Source organism: Seriola dumerili, unplaced genomic scaffold (assembly GCF_002260705.1).
Source record: "Seriola dumerili isolate Sdu_G_001 unplaced genomic scaffold, Sdu_1.0 BDQW01000081.1, whole genome shotgun sequence".
NCBI lineage: Eukaryota > Metazoa > Chordata > Actinopteri > Carangiformes > Carangidae > Seriola > Seriola dumerili.
In genome coordinates, this window is record NW_019174336.1 from 3824468 (window position 1) to 3846041 (window position 21574).

General features: G+C 39.5%; 1 protein-coding gene across 2 annotated transcripts in view; it reads right to left on the bottom strand.

Annotated features, from left to right (window-relative positions):
• Window positions 1–1863: 1863 nt before the first annotated feature.
• vldlr (very low density lipoprotein receptor) overlaps window positions 1864–21574 on the bottom strand; it is a 63199-nt gene continuing 43488 nt past the window's right edge. The window contains exons 13-20 of one of the 2 annotated variants that reach the window (XM_022744485.1): window positions 21428–21546; window positions 19903–20042; window positions 17328–17469; window positions 16253–16402; window positions 8327–8386; window positions 3818–3895; window positions 2972–3141; window positions 1864–2209 (exon numbers count right to left, since the gene is read on the bottom strand). In XM_022744485.1, the coding sequence (XP_022600206.1) occupies window positions 2174–2209; window positions 2972–3141; window positions 3818–3895; window positions 8327–8386; window positions 16253–16402; window positions 17328–17469; window positions 19903–20042; window positions 21428–21546 (895 nt within the window). In that variant the 3' untranslated portion in view covers window positions 1864–2173. The remainder of the gene's footprint in view (window positions 2210–2971; window positions 3142–3817; window positions 3896–8326; window positions 8387–16252; window positions 16403–17327; window positions 17470–19902; window positions 20043–21427; window positions 21547–21574) is intronic. The other variant, XM_022744486.1, reaches the window with a different exon arrangement.

Genomic DNA, 21574 nt, shown 5'->3' on the forward strand with positions numbered 1-21574 from the left:
TATCTGTTATATTGTATATGCAGAACAACACTAAAAAGCCAGAAGCATCTTGTGTAATATGCATTTTGCATAGACGGTGTCAGGGTTTGGGAAGAGGGAGAGTTGGGTTTCTTGGGTTTGTGTAATTTGGTTGAATTTTATTTGTCGTCAAAATTTTGTTTTTCCCTCTTTTTTTCAATGTATAACCCATGAGGTATTTTTCCACTCTGAAATGTATCTTAGACCTTCACATCTAACATCTCTGCCTTAATCCAAGTGTGTTTGACGTATTTTGTCCAATTTACAACTCAAGCAGTCAGATAGTTGGAGATTATCCCCATTTAGCTACAGCAAGGACCAATGATCTGATGGACCTGGACTCATTCCAAATAAAACGACTTGTGGCTCTCCCACTGTCTTGACCCATTTCCTCTACTTCACGAAAGCACCGCCTCCTGTTGTTCCCCTCAGCTGCCATGATCCGGCTGAGACAAGACAGAAGCAGTGATGTTTCACAGAGATTAAAGATGATTGCATAGAGAGGAGAGGTTTTAGCTGCATTAGTTCAATTTCTCACAGCAGCTTTTGTGTTCGTTTTCCGCCTCTATCTGCATCTTGAACAGATACTTGAGAACGGGGTGCATCTTGTTTAAGGTTCGAATTCCTCGTCTAACAGTTGCCTCTTCCTTGGCAGTCTTGGCCATTAATGTGTTCAACACTGATGTTGACAAAGTGGGATTAGAGTCTACTTTTCAGTTCCCCCAAAAGTTGTTGGATGAGGTTGAAGTCAGCCCAGGACCAAAAAAAAAGAAAAAAAAGATAAAAAATAAAGGTTATGTAGGTAGGGGTGTCCACATACTTTGGCCCATATAGTGTATCTACACATACACACACGATAGAAAAGACCAGACGCCGTTTTTTGAACAACGTTGTGGATTAGGTTTTAATTCTGAAGTGATTTGCAAATCAGTTTCTTCACAGATACAGAGCTGTTAAGTTTTAATAGTGTTCCCCTTCACTGTACAAGGCTAGAAAAAGTTCACAGCAACAGCACACAAACATACAAAATAGTTTTACCAAATTCAGTTGTGTTTTTTTTCATATTTTTTCAGCTTTTTCTTTCTTGTTAAATACATCTCTAACCCTGGTATGATGCCCAACCATAGCAAAAAATTGATTTCAAGTCAAATGTATACAATCTTATTTACACAAGGAACATTTGATCAAAGTGCATTGAAGAGAGTCCTGATTGACGGTCATGTCTCTGAGGGATGATGGGTAAATATGTACAGTGTTTACAAATGCTGTAACCATGGTGATCCTTACACAGCTTCTACAATAATAATAATAATAATGATAATAATAACAACAATAATAATAATCACTGAGAAAACGACTTGTAAGAATGAGCTCCCGGAGGTACAGTAGGAAAGGAAACATAATTATCACATAAAAATTGACAAAGGAAAACCTATAGTTTTAGATATTACTGCCCAAATCGTGATCGCATATAAATATTCACACATCTGAACCTGTTGGATCAAGAAATAAAGTTTGGGCCAAATTTTTCCCTGGAATGCCTCATTCCTAAATGACTCTTGACCCTGGAGTCTCCCGCCATCTTTAAACACGCATCTTGTCGGATACTGAGAGCTCAGATCTAGTTTCCTGTCCAGCAGAGTTGATCTGTTTGAGAGAAATACTGAATTCTCTTGTCAGTTTTCCAGCTCCGTCTGAAAACAGAAATTCCTGGAAGAGGCAATCGAATAGTGAAAATTCACAGCATTTCTCTCATTTATTGTGACAAGATGGCGTCTGACTCCTTAAAGAGGGCAGGGCAAAATAGACAGGAAGTTTGAGGCCGAAAAATAAAGACCAAAACAAAAAAAAAAACAAAAAAAAAAAAAAAAAAAAAAAAAAAAAAAAAAAAAAAGAAAAGAAAGAAAATCCTTAACACTTTGGACGCACTGAGTGAAAACAGTTATGACACATAATTCATTGTAGTATTCACATAAGTAACATTTCCTCTGGTCATCCTCACCACAGATAATGACATAATGCACTTCAGAAGGCATGTGGTCGTAACTGTAAGGGCTGCTGCTGCTGCTACAGACAACCGTCGGCATGGGAACGAGGAGGCGCCATGCAACACTACGGGTTGCCGTAAAAAAACCCACAAAAAACCCCAAGACGATCAGGACAAATCATCATCTGTGCTCACTATCGAAATCTGGAGACAGAGAGAGGGAGGGGAGGAGAGAGGTAGAAGTGGCTTCATTAAATGTTTCATTTCATTATTTCTTCTGTTGAGACATGGTTAGCCTAGCTTAGCATTAAGACTGAAAACAGGGGGAAACGGCTAGCCTGGCTCTGTCCGTGAAGTGTAAACACCTCTAAAAAAAAAACATGCTGCATCTTGTTTTTTAATTCATACAAACAAATATAAAAAATAATGTATTATTTCAGGGAGATATTGTACTGCAACTACTTCAACCCTTTTGGCTTCTCCCCATCTGAACGTACAGAGAGACATCTGCTGCAGCTGTGAGGGTGACAGCAGAGGTTTGTCCATCTTGTGGCTCTGAACGGTTTAGGTTAATCTGTTTAATCTGTGCTCTCTGGACGGCCAACAATGCACTACGGATTACTGCAGGACACAAGGTCTGGGTGAGAGTAGAGGTCATTAACGTGCAGTCTGCATCCTCTGCATCAGGGTGAAATTGTTTGAGCTGCACGGCTGCTCAAACTCTTCCCACCAGATTATTCTGTGTTGTTACCTGGATAATAATAGAGCCACATGGTGTCAGTGCTCTAACACTGCTGTGTGCAGCATTTTGTATGTTCCAGTTCACATAAACTGAAAAAAGATCATTAATTGATTAAGAGATGAACATGCATTTTGGGATCAGTACATCCAGATTGTGAGGTTGTTTCTTGACCTTCTCTTACCCATGATGCCCCTTGCTCTGTTGCTGTACTGTTGTTTACTCACCGCAGGGTAGGTGTGTCCCACGTTGGCGCTATGCCGGGTGATGTCGATGTTGAGGTCTTCTTCTGTGGTCTTCAGGTAGACAGGGTTGTCAAAGTTCATGCTCTTCTGGTTCTTCAGTTGCCAGTTTCTCCACATCAGGTAGCCGCCCGCCGCCGCCATCGCCAGCAGCACTGAGCAGAGGGACAAATGGACACAAATACAGTCAGATGACTTTCAGTATTGGGGTTAAAGGTTTCCACATGTGGAAATGTATTTCTTTAAATAAACCTGTAAATATCTGCAGGAAATCTTTGATATATAAACAATTGGTCATTTCATCATCACCTCAAACGTCAGGTCAGGTCATTTGTAAATTTTAACTTTTAATTTTGTTCTCTCAAATAACAATTTCGACCCTTAAGTTACGTAATCTTGCCCCAGGGTTCCTTGATTCATTCCATCAAATTACCTGAATGAATTCTCACCCGTTTCCATTTACAAAATCCTCAAAACACTCACTGTGGACCTACACAGTTTGATCTTCGAGAGTCGGGGATAGTCTCTCAACCAGCCAAACACAAGGTTTCATCATCTGCTGCTGAATACAAATGTTCACCTGTGTCATCTTGTGATTTTACTTCTACTTTACTACTACTGCTAAGACATCAAACTTTTCCTCACAACATAGAACTGGGGCTAATTGTCAATTAAACCTACAAATTACTAGTCAACATAAAAGTTTACTGAGTGCACAAATTAATGATTAGCATGTTCTAGACAGAAATAATTTAATGTACAGTCATGACCTTTTCATCCGTCAGGCGTCTAATGTGTCTGAGTGCAAGTGTCTGTGTGACTTCTACTCACAGACAGGAAGTATGGCCCAGGCAGCAGCAGACCCTCTGGCTGTGGAGTTCACCTGGATCGATGTGCTCACGTTGGCTTCTGGAAAACAAACAAAATAATTAAATCAACAGTTTTAACCAAACAATGACTGTGACCAACAACAATGAACTGATGGCATTTCTAAGTCATCTCCTTGTTCAGTTTGAGAGAAAACATATTTTAACAGGCTAAAAAAATAAAAGGAGTTTAGTCGGAAATGAGTTCTGTTGATTCAGGCCTTTTACTGGACTGAGCAGCATGATCAGAAGAGCAAGTCTAGCTGATGTTTAAACGTCCTCTTTGTGGAAAAAAACTTAACAGAGGTTAATCTCCTCTAAGAAAATTTCTATGTGAACTGATATGGTGAAAACAACTCAGATGATCACACTGCATGTGGGCACAATGGGAGACAGATGCCGGCACGCCCTGCTTCTCAACTTGTGCTTGACATTGTCAACACATGGAAAATGACTTGACACTTTTGAAATGCTTTTGTGTTAACGGTTTCCCAGCAGTGAAAAGAACCACACTCGACACTTAAAGAGGACAGACATATTTATGTTTAAGAAAAAGAAAAATATTGGCAAAATCTGCTGTAATGACTTTAAAAATATGTAGCCTTAACAATGTCTCTGGTGCTATTTGCACTGGATAAATTCAAAAAACCCCAAAAAACTAGCAAACATATTTTGCTATGAAAATGATCACTCAAATAGAGAAAAAAACACCAGCAATGAGGATGCAAAAGTGCACAATTATCAGCCTGCAAATATTTAGTCAAAGTGCGAATTTGGCTCTAAACCTTCTAAAAAGGTAAAAGTTTAAAAGTTAAAACTTAGTTGCTGTTTTTAAAGAAGAGTTTTATTTTGTTTCCAAGATCAACATTATCCAGACTTAGAGTGTTCAGGGAGAAAGCTGTAGTGTTTTAGTGTCAGCAGCGAGTGAGTGACATGACTGGCAAACAGTTCGGCTGAAAGCAGTGACGGAGACTTCAGGACAAAGAAACCACAAACAGGGTTTAGTTAAACTCCTGTTCTCCCTGCCAGTCAGTCTGCAGCCAAATGGCTCGGTGATGTCATCGACACGCCTCCTCAACTGCTCTCAGCCACAAACTGAATGGGACACAGTGGCTCACCAGCTCCAACAATGTCAACTATGAATACTAAAACCTGTTAAAAGGCACAGTGATGTTGTTCTGTTGGTCTGTCCCCCATGGTGGTCCAGGCGGAAATATCTCAACTATAATTAGCCCTTGCCATGACATTTGTTGCACACAGTCTGGTCGTTCTCGGGATGAAGGTAATCACTGTAGCGTCATCATTAGGTCAAAAGTTTAATTTGTCTAGTGCTTTGGTTTATGGCTAAATATCGGCATAACAAATGACATTCCCATCAGCCCCATGTGCACTTTGTTTTTAGGGCTAAATGTTAGAATGCTAACCCACTAAACATTGGCTTATTGAATGATCACTGTGCGTGTGCTAACATTAACATTTAGCTCAAAGCACAACATTGAAATGGCATCACCTTTAGATAAAGTTGTTATGACAGAGATGTTAGCAAACTGTTGCCCATTTACACATCCAGCAGATACAGAGGAACTTCATCATCCTCTTGGAGTTTGTTTCTGTCTGCCTAATGAATCTAACTCCAGTGATGACTCGCCTTTTGCCTCTGATTTGGTCCCCACCATCTCTACAAAAATCTGTTTCTTCTAGATGTTCCATTTTTTTCAGCCTTTAGCTTCATTTTGTCTGCTGGTGTTTGGTAGGATACAGTGGGTTTACTGAAAACTGCTGCCTGCTGCTGGAAACAAGGCTGGTGAAGGCACTGAGACCGAATCATACAGTAAATGTTCCGCAAAACCAAAACTATGAGCTTGAAGATTCTAAAAAGTGTGTGATAAACTACAGTGTTTTTGTGTTCATGGTATGAAGGTCACTCAGTGCAACACTGTGGCTCATTGATGTGTTTTTTATAGATCTTATCCCTTTGTGCAAAAGTGCTCCAAAACTATCAGGCTACACAGACGATTCTCATTCTCAGCATCAGTCGTTTCATCCGATTTGCTGACAATAAGAAAAAATAGCACAGAGTAAGAGTTTCTCCGGACTTTCATCCTTCAAGTTTTCACATATTGATACCTTTTCATATTATACTGTGGAGATTTTTCATTTAGAGTTTTCATACAAGGAGAAGAAAACGGACACATTAATCAAAAAGAAAACCAACCAACCCTGTCAGCCAAACCTTTTTGACCCCCAGGGTAGGGGGGTTTGTGCTCTCCAGAAAGCTGAGATCACAGAATTAGAAACAGATACAAAAGAATGAGTCCGTAAGACTGATGCTAGCTTCTTTTCAACTCTGTTTCCTACAACACAGCAGTCACAATTTAATATCTATAACCATAAGTGGAACTTGCAGATTATGAATGGTTTTGGTGGTTTAGTTCTTTTGGGTCACTTCCCAGTTTGTGCCACTAGGTGCTGCTCCTGAGCTGTGCATGCAGGCAAACATCTGCCTGTGCAGAGTTTAATGTTGAACTGTGGTTTACTGTCCAGGTGCTCTTTCCTGGGAAGCTACTTCAACACTAGCACAGTAGCAGAACATGTAAATTGAACAAAATCCAGCACAGATGCATCCAGAGAACCCTACAGCATCATATGTGCAGCTTTTAACAACATTATGGTTTGAACACAAAATCAAGGGGTTCAACTAACTGAATAAAAGTCATGAGTTCTGTAACTGGAAACGAACAGGAACTCATCAGCAAATTTCATCTTCACTCATTCCCCCAAGAGCTTTTTTCAGGATTAAGAGGATTAGGATAAAGTTATTAAAGCTCAAGTTTACCAATTACATGTTATACCTTGTAATTCTGAAATGTTTACAGGGTTTAACGCGGCCAAATCCATATCCAGCTGAAGTCAAGTCAGAAACCTGAGCTATGACAGACACAAAGCACATATATACTTTATCCTCAAACTAAACCAAATATTGAGCAGGAGCAAAATCAAACTTTAAGACAGAAAATTCAATGAGAAACAGAAAAGGCAAGAAAAGGTGAGAAACAAAAAAAAAAAACTCAATAAAATCTATCCCTCTGACCCACTTTTTAATTACATGCATCTAATATAGCCACTACATGTCAGAGATAGTTATGCTATTTAAATTTTTTTTTTTTTACATAAATTTATTTTCAGGTTCTGCTCTTCAGCTTGTAAGGAGTGTGTCAGTGTTCAGGGAAAGAATTGCAGTGTTGGGACATTAAGGCTGTTTGCATTTAGTCAGATCAATTTGTGTTGCGTTTCTTATGTCAGTTTGGTTGATAAACATGTTCTGGATTTTGGCATTACAGTTGCCATAATTTTTCAGTAACGCAATCAGAAAGTAAAATGTTGGCATGGAGTCGGTGGCAGCGTCTGAAATCACTCGCTATTTGTGTCACATTGCACTGTACATTTTCCCAACGCCATTTTATTTAAATGTCTGAATTCCGGGAGTGAAATTTAGCATTTCCCCACAGTGGAACAAAGTATACTTTCTGCCAACAATCCACAAAGTGTTTTATAGATATAATAAACTTGTCAACGATGATGCAATTGCTGTTTACTACTCACTCGCTGTGAATAAGGGAATGAGGGAGTGGTTTCTGACATGTTGAGAAAATGGTGAGGGCTGCATCTTAATCCCAGTTTCTATTTAGCCTAAAGTTACTTTTCATTTTGGTGAATCGGCACCACGAAGAGTCACGAGGCTACTGACAGTTCTTGTTTGCACTGTCATCATGGATGTACAGAAAACAAGAGTAGGTGTATATGTCTGAGAGGTACAGGTGCAATTTTTCAAGCAAACTACATCAAGTGGATTGAAAGAGTTCATAAAACAGCAACCTAACTTCACAGGTACATTAGTCAGATATTTGAAAATCAACAACTGAAATATTTTGTTATAGCTCAAATCCAACTGGTAGAAATTTGTCCTAAATAACAGCAAAGTAAAACTGGACAGAACAAAGGACCGCTGGGAATTACCCCTTCAATACCTCAAGACCATGTGGCACAAATTAAGTATACACTGCCTTAAATCAGTTATCTGAAAAGCACCACGGCCTGAAACACATCTGAATGTGTGTCATAACCCAACAACAAACACCAAAGCGCACCCAGAAGCCCTCATTACAGATACAGCTAGACAAGACAGGCATTTAATCTAAAATCCACACAGCACTGTGCAAAACAACTGAGTTAACCATTTCATGTTGGCAGCAGATTAAGAAAAAAAAAAAAGCAGATTCAAGTGTACAAGGAAAGAAAGTCAATACAAACTGCAACTGTGTCTGTAGCCAAAAACACTTCGAAAACAGATGTTTAACAATTAAAATGCAAGGGAGGAGAACATTCTTTGTTTTTTGATTTTTGAACAAAGCCCAACATGCAAGTCACCATCCCAGAGACAAGCAGCAGAACAGGCGGCGACTGATGGTTTTACCTGGGGGTGGCTGTATTAGAACGTTCCCATCATCCTTTGAGGGACCTTTGGTAGAAGGGTCTGTCACAGAGAGAGCCAAGAGTCATGCTTTGACAGCACAAGCTATTTATTTCATTTATTTTTAAACTGCTCACATGTAAATAGGCGATGTTTGAAAATAGACCAGATCTCAGGAGACTGAACTAATATACGCTCGACAGATGAAAGCAGGATCCACTTTTCTTCAGCGAGTAAAGCTAAGCCATCACCAAGCTAAGAGACAAGACAAACAATCATGGCACCATCTACAATGTACAGCAGCAGCCTTACATCTATAAGTGAAGACAACATATGATACAATAGACATACAAGCGAGATGCACACAAACAGTGGTAAAGTGAGGCGACAACATTCACAAGCAATTTCCAGGTTTAAAGCTACAATGCACAGTAAACTGTATTGATCAGCATGTCGTACTCAGCGTCTACAATCAGGATGGACAACAGCAACAGTAAAATCCTTACAGGCAGATCAATGCAGCCTTGATTAGCACACACAGCAGTGTTGTTGTGTTTACTGTATATTCACAGGGCCGTTAGGTCTGCTGTGTAGGAGTTGGAAATGAATGCACATCATGCTTACTGCCAAACAAAACAACATAAAGCACAGACTAAAGCAGTTTCCAAAGCCGTTGCTTACTGCAAACTATACTAGTGCCGAAACAACTGATTAACTCATTAATCAACAGAAAATGATTACACACAAAAATGGCAAACACTAAAAGAGTACTCCTCTGATTTAACATTGCATTACCCACAATGCATCTCAGCCACCGATAGTTAGGATGGAAATTGGGGTGTGTTATGCTTGTAGCAGCCAAAGTAGCCCCTAGCCTCAAACAGAGATGAGCAGCAGTCTACAGAGGTCTGAAAAACTTACTTCTTTCTAATTCCACACACTCAGGCTTTTTTTCCCCCCAAACTTTTCAATCACAGACTCAAGTGACATGACTTGAAGCAGTTAACAAGACTTTACTCAGCTCCCTAGTGGGAGCACAGGCTGTACGCCGTCTCCCAGGCACAATAGATACAGCTAACATTAACAGTAGCAGTGTCTCACTCAGAGGTATAAACACACGGCTGACATTTTAATATAAAAAGGTATATAAATGATGTCTACAAATTATTCTAATGTACATTTTCTTAGATAAGAGTTCAGAGAGTACCCCTCCACCTCCAGTTCATCCCCAGAGACCCTCCTCTATTACAGAAACTCCTTTCACTTTTGTCGCGCATGGGGAAGATGAGCAACGAGAAAATGAAAGGATGTCACTGAGAGGTGACAAGATTTGTGGAAGGAGTTTTTTTGTTACAGCTGATTCTCCTCCATTAGTTGTGCAAAATGCATCATTGATAATGGGTCATTCAAAGCAATATCCATGGATTTTAGCTTTATTTGATGTTTTCCTGTGTCATATCACATCAGAAACAGCTGATAGAATAACTAACATTATAGTCTACAGTAAACCATGATTATACTAATGTTTTTATTGAAATATTTGATCTTTTTACTTTACAAAAAAGTATTGGAATCAGAACTAAGATTTGATAAGAGCCGGATTTGATAAGCAGAAATTGAAACGATACCCAACCCTACTTCTCTGAAGTTCTATTTTCATTCTTCAGATGACCTACTTCTGTCAATTTTTGTGTATATAACACAATGCAACACCATGAATGCCTTTGAGGAGAGACTATCAAAGTGAGTGCTGTTATGAGAATTTGTGCAATTTATCACATTGAGTCTACAAAGACACACAAAGAAAGGCACACAATTCTGTGAGAAAGATGAGGGAGGCAGCAAGATGCAGGCACAAGGATGACAGGACTTTTGACATGCCTTCGAGTGGAAAGTGCTTTTTGGTGTGAAACACTACATGTTAGCAGAGCTATTTACATCACAGGGTAACTTTAAAAGCTGCTGAAAGGTAAATCTAAATACATAGAGTAAGGAATTGGGAAGGATTTGGGCTTTATTAGCATATTTAATTCAGCATGAATAAAATATTGACAAAGCCTAATTGCAAAGCCACTTAATCTAAAAGTGACTTTTATAGACGGATGATGACGATTGATATCTTAGGAAACAATCTGTGGAACTAAGTAGAGTCCCAACAGTGTCAGAAAATCCCTGAAACCTCCTCTATTTCAGCCTGAGATTGTTCAGTCTGAAGGAAAACACTCCCCAGTCGCCTCTTAAGACTGTTATATGAATCCCTCTGTGGTAGTTTCAGGTTCAGCCCTGAAGTGAGGAGCATTGCTTATTACTTCTCTCACTAACAAGATTAGAGCCGGTCAAAGCTGCAACCACACAATGCTCTACAGTTTCTGTTCAGTCCAGCTGCAACGGCTGTAAAATGGGATAAATATGTTAGCTGGAGGTGTAGTAAAGAGCAACAAGGCCTTTGGCTGCAGCCCAACTAGGAGGAAGGTGGAGGAGCATTCAGCGAGCGACAGGCATCCCTCTTTAACCCCTCCCACACTATTCTCACTGTTAAATAGTACCAGAAACACAGACAGGCGTGTAAACACAGTTATAGAAACAGACATGCACATAAAGACACTCACAAGACAACGTGAGCATGCAAGAAAACTCGCACTCTCCCAAACTCACATGTACACACACACACACACACACACACACACGCCTCATGCGTTTGGGTAAAATTAAGTTTGCATTGATTAACATGCTAAGAAAAACACCATGCATGACACCGAGCACTCAAGCTGCATAAAAAACATCTTGGAAGTCTGGGTGCTACATTCAGTCATCACAGCGGCTGTAAAGAGCCTGGAGGCAGCTCCAGATTCCCAAACAGCCCCCGAGGAGGTGAGTCAGGCTGCACGGACGTTCATTATATGAAGACCATTACATTTCTGTGGAGCAAGCAGGCTGTAAAACCTGCTGCAGAGCTGGCAGACAGACACAGAGCTCATCTGTCATCTGTCCTTTTGTATGACAATTCATATACATCTTCTCCTTGTGGTGAAATCAACACAGGTACAGTCTAAAAGGTGTCAGCCTTCTCCCTCACCTTTCCAATATCAAAGTGCGACTGGCCAGTTATGCAGATGAACACAGGAGAAACAAAGCAGGGTTTGAGCATCTCTCTTCTTTCAGTTTTCCCACAATTACACCAGTGACTTTTTGTGGGTACCACAAAAAGCAACACTGAATGTCTGTGGAAAGACTGTCTAATGGTGTGCACTGTTTTTTCTATGACAGCAGCCTTTACACCCCACCTTTGTGTGTGGCCAATTAAAACAGCTATAAACACTTTTGCCTTCAGATTTGGTTGGACGACATGTCATATAAACTAGTCTGTTCCAAGCATACTGACACTTCACCCTTGGCTGTATATAAACTTTTTTGGTACATTTTGAAATAAGATATAGAATGAGACAATACTATTTATATCAATATAATTTGATGTTGTGTTACATGACCCATTTCTTCCGTAAAGCCGTGCCAGTGTTCATGTCGCTCCTATATCACACTCCAACTAAGAGTGTGTTAAACGTAACGCTGCTGTAAAGCCTTTGCAGCCCAAAATTTATAATAAAATATGATAAAAGTCTGAAGTTGTGCTCCAGTGCAGATGTTCTGTGAGCTAAATGCTAACATTAGCATGCAAACATGCTCACAATGACAATATTTACATGCTGATGCTAAGCACGTATAACACTTACTGCATTTACTTTCTTAGGGTAGTGTATGATAGCATGCTAATAAATGCTAATTGGCAGTTAAAGTACACATGACGCTATTGGACATCAGTTTTGCAAGTAATCAGTCAAAGTAAAGTACTGGACAGGTAAAATAAGAGCATCACTAAAGTGATTAAAAATAATCCCGAAGGTTACATGAATGTCTGATCTAAATTTAATGGCAATCCAGCCAACAGCTACTGAGACATTTCATTTTAAACTACACATGGACTGACTGAGTGAATGACTGGCTGACATTATCATACACAGAGTCATGCCACTAGCATGACTAAAAACTTTGGCTACTGCAACTTACAACATGTTTTACATTTACAGCATTTTTGTCTGGTAGAAAAGATTAAAGATTTAGGGTAAAAACCAGGAAAATAATTGGATTATCTTTTGAAAAACAGTAGCACTAAATTTTGAGGGCAAAAGCAAAGAAAAGCACAGCAGTGCCCTTACAACAACCCAAAATGGTAGGATCCACAAATATAAATTTAGAAAACATGAAGACATATGGGTGTGAGAAAAATAAATCCTTCATTTGAGTAAATACATGCTGCCCTGCATGAGACCGGTCAGGGTTAATTTACTGAAGAGAGATCCAAAGATTCAACCAATGTCCCAGATATACAACATGAAACAGACAAATATGAAGTAAATATAAATGGAGTAAAACTGCAGATAAAAGATGAAAAAAGAGGAAAGAAAAATTGTCAAGAAATGTTGGAAACAGACTCAGCTCTCACTTGGAAATAGAGGAGAGAAAAGACGACAAGTCCTAAAGAAAACCTCAGAGTTTAACTAGGCAGACTTTCATTCAGGAGCTGACAGTTGTCAGGGAGATGTTCCAGTGCTTTGTGTACACCAGTGTCTCGCTCTACAGTTTGAGCACAATTAGGAAAGTATGTGCACTGGATTCAGCTGTCAGGTTCCTATCTGACACTGCTTCAGTATGAAAAGGCTAATCTGTGGGAGCGCAGAAAGGTGCTGGACGGCTTGAGACAAAACAACTGCAGAAGAGCAGATCAGAGAGAGAAGACAGCGGTCCCCAGCGACCTTTTCACAACAAAGAAAAAGTTATGGAGAGCAGGACTGCAGTTTGATTTTCATTTCTGAAAGCATTCATACTGTCACAGTAAATCTCATGTCCAACTCTGGAAGTAATATGTTCAAACCAGTACTTTGTTACTTTTGCCTTGAATGCTCAAATTCATTCTTTGGTACCAGCTACTAATGGCAGCGACAAATACGGGTGAGAAACAGGTGCACCGCGACTTGCAAGACACAAAAACCAAAAAAAAGACTGGTGTATGGAGATATTTTGTATTTGACCAAATGCCTGCATGCGCATAGAGCATTTCAAATGAGAGGAGGAAACACCTCAAACTTATCTAAACAGCTCAAATACAGGATCATCTGGATCTGTACGCAGAATTCAGGGTGAGTTAATCTCAGTTGTTTTCACTTTATATTAACAAGTCATCAAAATGTTCATGTCCTGAAATGTTATTTGAAATGTTTGTCCACTGTGTCAGCTGACATCTGATGTAGCAACGATCCACATGCATTATTTACAAAGGCTAATGTTAACTTGTTTAGGCTAACATAGCAACACCTCACAAAGTGAGCTGGGTGCTCACAACATTAGCAGGCTGCCACCATCACTGTTCAGTCTGTCAAACTATAACTGAGTAACATTTTCATACCACCTTGTTAGTCAATTTAACCTACTGCTTGCACACTGACTATATGGAAGTACGTTAGCATACTGTATGGGCATCAGACTGTTTTCTGTTTTTTACTGTGGTATCAAACTTAGCAACGAGAAAGGTGGAATTTTATTGGTATTGATACAACTATCAAATTTCTGGTATCATGACATCCCTTACAAGTCAATGGGTGAATGTGACCTTTATATGTAAAGCACATTGAGAGGTTGTTACGAGAGAAGCACTATATAAACACGATCCATTTCCTATTTATGTTCTGGGGCTGGTTTTTATGGTTTTTGGTCTGGGCCCAAGGGAAAGGGAAATATTAATGCTACTACGTACATACATTACATACATACATCTAACTTTGTCAACAGTTTGTGAACGACCCTTCCAATTTCAACATGACAGCGCCACTTTTCAAAGCTTGTTCCATAAAGATGTGGTCTCAACAGTTTGGTGTGAAAGAACCTGACTGACCTTCAGAGCCCTGACCTCAACCCCATCCAACACCTCTGGGATGAACTGGAATGCCGACCGAGTCAGGCCAGCCACAGGGAGCTAATCCCTGCTGCCAGGTTTCAAAAACCTTGTGAAAAGCCTTCCCAGATGAATGGAGGCTGTTACAGCTGCAGATTAATACCCATGGTTTTAGAATGATATGTTCAACAGTCACATATTGGTGCCTCATAAATTCCGCTGTCATTGCCCTAACACAATCATATCACACTCAACAAGTCCAGAGAACTCAACACAGCTCAGACCAGGCCTCAAACGAGAAGACAAGAACGAATGGAAGAGGAATCAACCTCGGGAATTCAGCTGTCAGGACGAGACAACAAAGACACTTTCAAACACAGGAGGAGGAGACAGAGCTGCAGCTGAGATGTGAAGGAGGACGGTGTTGAGACTTGCCAAAGAGTCGCTGAAAACTGGATCACAACACCAACTGACTCAGCCACTGTTCAGCTGTCAGACTACTAACACAAACAGACAGCTGGGTTTGTGGCTGGCGTGGATACAGTTAGAAGACAAGACTCACAGAGGGAACACACACATCAAGGAAACATGCTAGAGTGGCTGAGAAGGAGAGGAAAAAAGGAGGGAGTGACAAAACTCCTATTTAAAAAAAAAAAAAAAAAAAAGCCAGTTTAATGCAGAGAATTAGACAGAATTCATTCTGTTTCTTACAACTGATTCTGTGTTTTGGGGGTTCCCCTGTGAAGGCCTAGCCTCCTTTAGCCTTTTCTTTCTAATCAATTCTTTAAGAAGAGCCACATTTGAGACAAGCAGCACAGTAAAGGGAAGATGAAGCAGAGAGGAATGCACAGGTTCACCTTTAAACATGCATTTGTGTGCATAGTAACTGTAGTGTTTACCATGTTTGCTGTCTTAACCACCACAATGTGATTTATACTCTCCCAACCACAAAATTAAAAGTATTTTCCCATGATGCAACCCACAGGAGACCTTAAGACAGTGGCAAATCAGTCAGATGGATTACTGGTTATATTTAGCTCTTAGTTCCTTCAGTTTCTATTTAAAACATTCTTCCTTTTTTTTGAAATATTCCAGTTTTGCTTCTATAAACTCCACAAATGAACATGGAGTTGTATATCAAGAGCAACAACTTTTTTTTTTCTTTTTTTTTTTTAAACCTGCATTTTAAAATGTTTTGGGGAAATTTTTTTTTTTCTTAACAAAGTTAAGCAATTACCAAAGCTGTTTTTCAACAACTTTCTTGACTCACTTTCCTGGTCCTGCACAATTCTGGATTAAATGACACCTGTAATCATCTTACTCAGAAGTGAGACTGCAATTCTTCAGGAAAGCAATTAAAAATATTTCATCTAATCAATTGTTGACAGATCTAGAAATTGATAAATGTATTTTCCTTCCTCACTACCAGTGACAGGGTTTCCTTGATTCTGTATAATTTGGTTCCTGTACTCGTAAATCTTTTCTTATCATGTGACATCTCTCACAACATATTTGTTTTACGTTCTGCCCCACAGTGTGTGTTTGGTGATGCAACTCGTTAAAAATTTAGACTTGGTCTATTGCAACAGATCTCTCTGGAGCAGAATCATCATGAGATTGTGGACGAGTCTGAATCAATATTTCGATTTTAAATTGATTCATTATGCAGCTCTACAGTGTCCATGCCGGATTTAAAATTATTAAAGCAGACTGAATGACATCTTCACAAGCCCTGTGGTCTGTTTCTCAAAAACAATATGCAAGCCATGCTTGTACGCAGATCACACAAATGACTGTTGCAAGCAAACTGCAGATAAATTTGTGAGTGCTACTGCAGTCATAGTATTTGTTTTGATTACAGAAACATGTCAAAATGAGTGAGTGAAGAAATTATTTAATTTTACAGATTATACCTGTATAGGAAACATGAACGAATGAAATGCCAAAAAATGAATCGACTGCAGCGTAGTGTTGTGACTCACCAGGTCTGCAGCGTAAGCCGTCAGCAGCCAGCTCCTGCCCCTCCGGACACACACACGTGTATTTGGGGGAGTGTTTGTTGATTTGCGGTGCAGGCAGACACATGTAGCTACAGCCTCCATTTTCACCTTTTTCTGTGCACCAGTTAGTTCCTGTCAGAGTCAACAGCTCTCATTAGTTTGCCAGACATATAGAAAATCTGCACATTGAAGCTACATTAAGTAAGTAAGTATTAAGTATTTCCTTTTAACACAAAAATGAATCCTTATGAATCATAATGTGAAATTGTTGCTGGTGCTTCACAGAAGATCATAAGTCAGTGCAGGAAAACACTGACATAAGCATGAAGCCTCAACACCCTCTTCCATTTGCCATGTATAGAATCTGTGTGTGTTTGTTAACAAAAAGTATTCAAAAATATTCTATTTTAATATTTGTAAGAATATATTAAGTCTATAATCTGATCTGCGCAGTCTGAAAGAGTTGCAGGACTTGTGATCTGATCTAGACTACAACTCAAGGCCCACTTACCATCTTGTTCAAGAAGCTTTCGATCGAATCACATGGTTTTTAATCAACAGATGGAGTTTTTTCAGTTGTTAAGGAACTGTACATGTGTTTGATGTACATGATTAAAAGCTTCCTGAACAACCTAGTGAGCAGACTCTGAGTTGAGATATTTTGTCAAGAAGCACAAAGCTGGTATGTTGCTACATCTTAGTGGCTCCTTCCCTCCATTAATCTCTAGTAAATTATGTCAGAAGCTGGTAGACCTGCATCAATTATGGTAGCATGATTACAGCTACAGGGATAATTAGCATTACAACACCCTGTACCTGAATCGTGTGTAATTACAGTAATTTCTGATTAACTTCTTCATTAACCTTCATTAACTCACAGCAGCAGCTACTGTAAGAAAAAAGTCCAACATCAGCCCTGAGGTTGCTGTGATGTCACCGAGCCTGCAGGACTCTGATGAATAAGAAGATTTTCCAGCTCAGAGATCCTTAATGTCTCTCCGTTCCACCTCTTTGTGTTCATTTCTCCTCCTCCCACCCCCTCCCATCAGGTTCTTACCAGATAACTGGATCAGCTCATGATAGACTATGATGTCCTGGGGGTCGTTCAGGTTGCTGGCCAGCGTCACCACGTCAGAGCCTGTGAACTTGTTTGCACCGTAAATAGCTTCATTTTCGCCGTCTGTCCAAAACACTCGATCCTGGAGAGAAGATGCAAAAATACAGCTCATGTCTCTATTACTGTAATAGATGAAAGCTTCAATAGATATAATGCTGAGCCTGACTCAATATAAGAAAACAGGAAACAGCACAAACTGCTGCCATGATCAGCCCATTGTTTTCTAGATTAGGATATATGAGAGTGCATTATCACACTTTATCAAAGGCCACTTGGCAAACAACAGAAAACTGTTAATCTTTGTTTGGCTATAAATGAGCATCTTTGATTGAGCTATCGGAATTTATAACCATAAATCATGAGTACTGTTGTCATGGTTACTTGCAGCAGATTGAAGCAACCTGACAAAGTTTTAATTGACACCTTCACCATGGTGTCAATATTGATATAATGTAATTTATCCTGCACAACTTGAAAATCAATTTTTATCTTCATGCAATGAACACAACAGCAACAACCTATTCTCTAAGTTTCTTCTCTTATCTGAATTAAAGAAAGTGATTTCTACAAACAATACGTCTAACCCTTTAACTCAGGTCTTCAGATGGTTTTTTCAAATGCCTGTAAGGAAATTGTAGCTGTACAAGTACTGTACAAAACAGGGCATGGAGGGATAGGTATCAAGAACTGGTTCCACATTGTCCTTTTATTGATGGCGGCATGTTTTCCTGACAGTTGCACATTGCAAAACAGTGACATCAAACACATATCTACGCTGCTGGAAACTTGCAACAACAAGGAGTCATGGCAAGGAGAGAGAAATGTGTGGCTTGATTTAATGAAGGATGACGACAGTGTTAGTTGTAACGTCTGTAAAATGGTGATTTCAAGAAAAGGTGGAAACACCAGCAATATTCTGCAACATCCTTCTACGCAACAAGGGCATAAATTCCAGGATTACCATTTGTTTGGAATGATTGCCACTGCTGCTTCCCAACCGAGCATCACGCCCATAACCAATGCTAAATATCCTACGTTATAACAACATTAGTGCCATTAGTTGCTCAGGAATCATTAAGGGAATCAATAAAGAATAAAATCAATAATGGCATTGGTAGCAATAATATATTATCAGTTCTCATCTATAGCTTCTACATCACAAATGCAGCCATCTGTGTGCTAAGACCATCTGTGTTCCTGCACTGCATTCTGCAGAGACCACCTGTCAAATGAAACTCACTCCTCTTTGATTTTGTATTGATTTAGGTGATGCTCTAACTTAGTCTGTAAGCTTCAATATCTTTCACTGCTCGTGTTGTCAGGCTAACCCCCGTCTTCACACGTTCATCCCCCAAAAAAACTGAACTCCTTGCACAGAGGATTTTCCCCCTTCAGTAGCTACTAGACTGCAAGCGGTGAGAACAGACAGAAAAAGCTTTCCATACACTGGAGTATTACAGTACACTGTTTAGCAGAGATCATCTCACATTGCCTGCATGTGAATAAATGTGAGAGAATGTGAAAGTGAGGTAGCAGTTGTGTGAGTGGGTGTAGGTGAGGGAGACAGCAAGAGAGCCACATGTTCATGGTTCTGTGATTCAACCAGACAGCTTGACATATGAAGAGTGCAGGTTTTAAACAGCAGATATCATTGTTAGTACTTAATATTAGCACTGTGTGCACACACTATAGTTTTCATATACAATATGTGATCCAGCAAGTGTACCTGCTTTCTTAATCCCCTCATTAAAACGGTGCAGATTTTAGCTAAACAGGCGATTCCGAATGTTTTACTGATGACATGATGCAAAGTAAGTTTGGGCTTTAGTGCAACATTTCTTCACTGAAGTTTGTTACATTCTTAAATTAATTTCTCTTATTTCAAAACCAGAAAATTTAACTAAGAAGGGTTGCCCCATGTTATGTGTCACCCTAAAATAGAGTGACAATATTATTGAAATGTACTAAACACATTTCCACCAACATACATATTTTCTTTTGGAATTGACAGTCAGAAAGGTGCACATGTATTACAGAGGACTTCACACTGAACAACATATAGACTTTGACTCCAACTGATTAGAGTGACGTCGCTAGGCACAAACTCAAATTGTTGTGGGTTACTTAACCAACACAAACAATCATAAGGAAAGTTTGTCTTGCCAATTTATGTGACAATCTCTGCAGAAGAGTCAAAGAAGCATTAGAAAAACACTGAACTGCGATAGGATGGTGAAATTTTCAGTTTTTCTCCAGTAGTTTTTGCTGCACAAGCATTCGCTGCTTGGACCCCTAATAATCCCAATAAGAATGATGGGCAGCGACTGGACCAGCAGACAAACAATTAGACAAAAAAGACTAAACAGCACACTATGAGTTTATCTCCTGATTTTCAGAACCAACTGAAACCAGTCAAGATGACCAGGAGCTATAATCAGCTCAACCATCATAGCGTGTGTATGACCTTTATTTTCAGTGCATATTAAACAGTATGAAAACATAAGAGCTGCAGTACCTCAAAAACAGTGAGAGCGAAGGGATGAGCCAGGTAGTCGGAGGACTGCAGTACTTTCTTCCTGTTGTCTCCGTTCAGGTCGACACTACAGAGCATGTGGAGCTTAGAGTCGACCCAGTACAACCTGCCTTTGATCAGATCTGGGAGGAAGATGAAGTGTATGAAGAAACAGAAGAGGAGAGGGTGAGAAGAGGAGAGAAATGAAAGGATGATGGAAGAAATAACAGAGGAAGAAATATTAATGGAAAGAAAATAGGGCAGGAAAAAAATCCAGGAGGTAAAGAATAATCACAAAAGGTAAGAAAGAAAGGAGTGATACAACGATGAAGATGAACCAGATGAACCACCAATAAAAGTGTATTGGACAGGGGAAATGAGACCAGGGAGAGAATAGGAGGGTGAAAGGATGAAGAAGAAAAGTACAGAAGACAGATGAGGCATGGAGGACAGAGATAAGAGGAGAGAAGAAGAGAGAAAAAATAAAATCAATACAACATTTCATTAACAAGGACAAATCAATGGTTTTCTACAGTGTAAGGGATTCAAGTGCAGGAAGAGAATGGGCTGAACAAAGAAGATTTGATTATATGATGTGGTCAGGTGTCAGATTTTTTTTTATCCACTAAACTTCACTACTCCTTAACACAAGAATAGATTTTTTGGGGCTTTATTGATCCTCACAGTGAACAATGATTAAGTTCTTAAGCTGCATTTTTCAGTCTTTTCAACTTGGTTCACATTTTCATTTGAAGCCTTGTGTATGTGCTTCATTACCAAATGGAGCTTATGAAATGGGCAGATAAAAATGCCACCTAAATAAAAACTAGCTCCACTTTTTGAGGAAAATTTTGTGTGCTCACTTCCACTTAAAAAATGTATTAAAATCATGAAACTGTTTAAATCTCTTAAAAGTGTGGATCTCTGGAGCTGAAGAAATGTACAGGATTTGAACAGCATTAATAAATGAAGTTTAAGCACTAAAACAAGTTGAGGTGCCAGTTGAAAACAGAAACACTGAATAGAAGTTGGACAGCAGATGAAATTTAAGAACTAAAAGGAGTTGAAGTGAAGTCAAATTGGATGAAGGATTTGAAGTGTCAGTTGAGGGTGAAGCAGTGAAAAAAAGCTGAAGTGACAGTTGAAATTCAAGAACTGAACAAACATGTAAGTAGCAGATAAAATGTATATATTGGAAGGAGTTGAACTGTGAGATTAAGGAGAAATGCTGAAAGGATTGGAAGTGCAGGTAGAATTGTAAGCACTGCAATTGGATCAAGTGGCATTTGAAAAAGAAGCAGTGAACAGAGAAACAATTTTACTTCTTTCACTGCTAAAACAATTTTTCTGCAACTAAAAGTGTCAGTTACAGTCTTCTACGTGCTGAAACATGTTAGTTAAAGGAAGCAAAATACAACTCCACCAGGGAAGGATCGGCAGTGGAGAAAATGTGCAGCAACGTCATGGACAATGATGACTCATAGGCTCTTGTGTGTGTGTGTGTGTGTGTGTGTGTTCATGTTCCTACCGAGAGTGATTCCATTAGGCCACTGAATGTCTGTTGCCACCAGAACCTGTCTGTCCACTCCATTCATACCAGATTTCTCAATCTTGGCAGGTTCCCCCCAGTCAGACCAGTACAGAAACCTACAGGACCAACGCACACATGTATATA